The sequence below is a fragment of the Gymnoscopelus braueri genome (genome assembly GCF_963280865.1).
Source record: "Gymnoscopelus braueri genome assembly, chromosome: 15".
Classification (NCBI taxonomy): domain Eukaryota; kingdom Metazoa; phylum Chordata; class Actinopteri; order Myctophiformes; family Myctophidae; genus Gymnoscopelus; species Gymnoscopelus braueri.
The window spans coordinates 49,999,984-50,005,331 of NC_137620.1; the positions used below are offsets into that span (position 1 = coordinate 49,999,984).

The following is a 5,348-nucleotide window of genomic DNA, read 5'->3' on the forward strand; positions in this document are numbered from 1 at the left end:
GTTTTAAGGTTCAGAGTCCACAGTGAGGGTCGCTGACCGCAGGGACATAATGTCACATTCACTACCAACACACTGACCTAGCAGAGACACAAGACCACAGACAGACAGACAGACATACAGACCCTATACCACACTGACCTACTAGATCTACACGACCTATAGCAGATCTACCAGATCTACCAGACCTACTAGATCTACCAGATCTACCAGACCTCCCACAGAGACCAAGACGTAGAGAAAGAGAGAGATCCTGAGGCGAAATCGTCATGACGACGGAATACCACGACGAGGCCGGTGATGAGAGTAGCTTCTGGAACAAAGGTGTGTGTGTGTGAGTGTGTGAGTGTGTGTGTGTGTGTGTGTGTGTGTGTGTGTGTGTGTGTGTGTGTGTGTGTGTGTGTGTGTGTGTGTGTGTGTGTGTGTGTGTGTGTGTGTGTGTGTGTGTGGTGGTGGTGGTTAAGTTACTATATAAAGGTTATCCATGTTTCTTACACAAATAATAAACAGTGGTCGGGTCATGAAAAGCACACCTCACAATGTCGATGAATTGAGTACAAAGGACCCCAATGGAAACAAGACATAGTGCTTTAACAGACCTTGTATTGAACTCTACTTTCCCTGTGCTTTTTTTTTGCAAACTGCTAACAAAGTATTCAATCAATCACAAAATTAATTAAAATAAAGTAAAAATCTACACAAAGTTGACATTTGTATCCTCCCCCCCCCCAAACAAAAAAAAACAAAAACGCATGAAGCAGGTTTATATTATAGCTAATATAGCTGATCGACAGTGAGCTTGTCGATCTGCTATTTTCAACAAAGGTTTTCCCTATAGAATACGGATGCTGTTATAACAAGCCAATGAGGAGATTACGTTTATTTATGAATCTGTGCATCAGATTATTGGTATGTGTGTGTAGTCAGCGTTTAGAGTTGCATCATCATCATCCTGACCCAGTAACCACACAGCCCCACAACCTGGACTTTAAAACAGTAAACTGTCCTGACCCCTGACCCCAGACATGTTGACATGCTGGATATGATTAAAATAGATATGTTATGATGGTGATCACGTGACTACAGCTCTGTCATCAGTAGAATATGAACTCATACTCTATAGATGAACTCTATGCATTTTCCTTCATGCTGTTTTTATCTGGTTAAGCTTGTTTTGAATGTCATGAATTCATTTAGATGTCATTTGATTTATAGCAATGATTTGATTTTCAACACAATATACTGTATCTTCAACTCTGGATTAAACTTTTCACGTGTATGCGTGCGCCGTGTGTGTGTGTGTGTGTGTGTGTGTGTGTGTGTGTGTGTGTGTGTGTGTGTGTAGACTCTCGTAGTAACAGGCTCCAGGTGTTCTCTATGAGGTTCAGGCTCAGAGAGGTCCTGCTACCTGTCGTCACTGCTGTCGTCATCCTGTCAATCATCATCACTCTGACTGTCAGCAGTGAGTGCACACACACACACACACACACACACACACACACACACACACACACACACACACACACACACACACACACACACACACACATAATCAACCAGTTGTGAATATAAATATAAATGATATAAAAGGTGTTGACTGTTCCTAGTAGTTATAGGAGGGTAAAATACAGAGGACAAGTTTAAAGCTCCTTACACACCGGAGGCGAATTTTTTTATTACAAGTAAGACGCGCGAACGCGGTAAGCGAACGCAAAAAAATTAAAAAAATTATGAAAAAAAATATTTAAAAAAAAGTAACCAATAAAAAAATACAAAATAAATTAAAAAAAATATGCGTTAAAAGGAGCATCTTAGAAAAATACAAATTCACAAAAAAAAAACGTTGAATGTTTTTGAACAATTCAACAAAGTGTTTGAAGTGCCTGTTTCACCCACTTCCGGGGGGCGGAGCCAAAATCCGAGCCCGAAGTATTTGTTCGTAGACCCCCACTTAGGGGGGGTAGAAAAAGTTTGGGAGCGATTCGGGCACTTTTCATTTAACATGGGGTTTCAATGGGGAGTTTTTAGGAGCCTTCTCCGGGGCGTGGCTTCCGGGGGAAGGGGCGGGCTTAAACGCAACCTTGACAGGTGTGTTCAGTTTTCAAAGACCTTTCATTTGATACGTCTATATTTTTTGGTACGTCTATATTGGACATTTACTTGGCTGCACACAGGGATGAGGATTTGAGCCACATACTGCACACAGAGATACAGAGACACGCACACAGAGATACGGAGATACGGAGACACAACCCGAGCACGGTTTCATAGTAAGCTCCACTTGCGCGGAGGCGCGCCTTCGGCGCGCCTCCTTCCGCTGCGTTCGCAATTATTTTTAAACCTTACAAAGTCAATGCAAGCTTCCACGGAGCGAAAAAGCGAAGCGAAAAAGTGTCTTTTAATTATTCGGATTGAGTCCGAATTTTTCGTATATTCGCATAATCGCCGGTGTGTAATGACCTTAAGACTTTGAGGGGCCAGTTTGGAATTGTAGCTTCCTGAAGGTGTTTCTTTATGTCTGTTTTAAGAGTGAGTAGGGTTTTACACTCCTTTACTCCTTTAGGTAGGGCATTCCACATCTATGTTGCATAGCATGAGAACGAGTTCATTCCCTTGTTTGTGCCAAATCTGGGTTGGACAACCCAGTGTGTGTGTTCAGAGGTCTGATAACAGCGGCCAAAATACTCTACACTCAAAACTAACTGTGTGTGTGTGTGTGTGTGTGTGTGTGTGTGTGTGTGTGTGTGTGTGTGTGTGTGTGTGTGTGTGTGTGTGTGTGTGTGTGTGTGTGTGTGTGTGCGCGTTCCAGACGCAAGAACAGGAGTCCGTCTGTCAGCGTTGGAGGAAACACTTTCCCACGCTAACGACACACTGACCTCCTCCATGGCCCTGAGCACAGGTCAAAGGTCACACACACACACACACACACACACGCACGCACGCACGCACGCACGCACGCACGCACGCACACACACACACACACACACACACACACACACACAGTTACTACTACTATTGTTGTTATTGTTATTGTTATTATTATTATTATTATTATTATTACTATTATTATTATTACCCTTATAGAGATTGAGCAGAATGTTGTAGCTGGTTAGATCTTTTCTCTGAAAGGCCTATAATTACGTACATGTCCTTTATTGTATGTAAATGTATTATTATTATGATATTGTAATGTGTGTGTGTGTGTGTGTGTGTGTGTGTGTGTGTGTGTGTGTGTGTGTGTGTGTGTGTGTGTGTGTGTGTGTGTGTGTGTGTGTGCGTGCGTGCGTGCGTGTGTGTGTAGGTGCATTAAAGGAGACCCATCGCATGCAGTTCGCTGTTGAGAGCAACAAAGACCAGCTGGCATCAGGTCCGTCTCACTAACATGTCCCCCATAGGAACTAGTGGTGGTTCCAGGTCCGTCTCACTAACGTGTCCCCCATAGGAACTAGTGGTGGTTCCAGGTCCGTCTCACTAACGTGTCCCCATAGGAACTAGTGGTGGTTCCAGGTCCGTCTCACTAACATGTCCCCCATAGGAACTAGTGGTGGTTCCAGGTCCGTCTCAGTAACGTGTCCCCATAGACCATATTCCCACGGCGGCCATGTTTCTATGAAGTCAATGAAAGCAGTGGCGTACGGTGGAGTCTAACGTTGACCGGGCCAGAACCGGGCCAGAATCGGTTTGACGGCTAAACTGGTTTTTAATGGCCACTCATTAACAATTCGGCCGAATGCAAATGAGCCCCACTTGAAAACAAAGGCAACTTTCTGTGGTCGGCTACAACAGAATAGGGTGAGAGCTGCTAATGTTGATTTTTTTTCCCCCTGGATCTTGGGACAAGCTGGGTTTACAGACCGGGCCATGGCCTCGTTGGCCTCAATGACGATACGCGCCTGAATGAAAGTAGCCACCCCGGGTGGCAGCACTTTCAATGTTAAATTCCAATATGGCCGCCGTGTGAATAGGGTCTATCCACCTGTTTCCGCGGGAATTTACTGGAGCAAAAATCCTGTGTGGGAAACATCCTGCGGGGGGACCGGAAGTAGGAAATAGCGGCTCAGTGTGTTTACATTTGCCAGCAGAACGTAGCTGTACTGCGAACGGGCCTTTTGCATGTAGTTGAAGCGCAAGGGGGCGGGGGGCGGGGGGGGAGAGAGTCAGCGCACTGAAGTCAAGGCACAGACTCTCTCCCCATGCACCGCCCCCCCGCCCCCTTGCGCTTCAACTACATGCAAAAGGCCTGTTCGCCAGCTGCGAACGAGCTACGTTCTGCTGGCAAATGTAAACACCTCACGCTATTTCCTACTTCCGGTCCCCCCGCAGGATGTTTCCCACACAGGATTTTTGCTCTAGTAAATTCCCGCGGAAACAGGTGGATAGGAACTAGTGGTGGTTCCAGGTCCGTCTCACTAACATGTCCCCCATAGGAACTAGTGGTGGTTCCAGGTCCGTCCCACTAACATGTCTTTGTTGTTGTTTCAGTGGATGTTGTGAGTAGAACTGTGACCTGTCTTTGTTGTTGTCGTTGTTTTCAGTGACGGACGCGCTGACCCGTCTGTCTGTTCTGGATGTTATGAGTAGAACGGTCGCCAACCTCAGATGTTCCGTGGAACGACTCATACACAACCGTACGTAACACACACACACACACACACACACACACACACACACACACACACACACACACCAGTGGCGTAGCAAGGAATTGATTAGTATCTATAGGCCTGGTATAATGTGGGTGGGCACAGTGGCCGTGCGTGCGCGCATTTTATCCATTTATTAATGAATTCATATGTATTTTTGTCTCTGCTGATGATTTAGCAGCACAATGAATGTGTATTGGTTGAGTAGATCAGTGGTTCTCAAACTTTTTCATGTCAAGGACCCCAAATTGACACTTATTAGCCCATGGTCCCCCATTTGAAAAGATATGCCTCAGGGACCCCCATAATGAGAGAAGATGTTTACGTCTCTGCAGTGATTCTCAACCATTTTAATTTCAAGGACCCTCTTGAAATCCATTTGGTTTCATTTGTAGGATGGACCCTTATGGTCTATACAGACCCATAAGGGTCCATTTGGTTCATTTAGCTGGGGACCCCCTGGAACTCCCTCAAGGACCCCTAGGGGTCCCCGGGGCCCACTTTGAGAACCAATGTAGTAGATAATAGACAGGTTGTCATCTCCAATCAGTAAGACATTGACCCCCATGTGCACTGGCCTACTGAGCAGCTTAAAGGAGGATTTTGGACCAAGGGTTTATTACCTTTTCTATGATGTTATGATATCTTAGGATGAATGGTACAGTAGAAACATGTCATAACTCCATCCTGGGTCCACCACAGCTTAAT

General features: G+C 45.4%; 1 protein-coding gene across 1 annotated transcript in view; it reads left to right on the top strand.

Annotated features, from left to right (window-relative positions):
* Positions 1–266: 266 nt before the first annotated feature.
* Positions 267–5,348, top strand: part of asgr1a (asialoglycoprotein receptor 1a) — a gene marked incomplete at both ends in the record, with an annotated part of 6,478 nt that continues 1,396 nt past the window's right edge. The window contains 2 exons of the mRNA XM_080451037.1: positions 267–321; positions 4,533–4,629. Of these exons, the coding sequence (XP_080307163.1) occupies positions 267–321; positions 4,533–4,629 (152 nt within the window). The remainder of the gene's footprint in view (positions 322–4,532; positions 4,630–5,348) is intronic.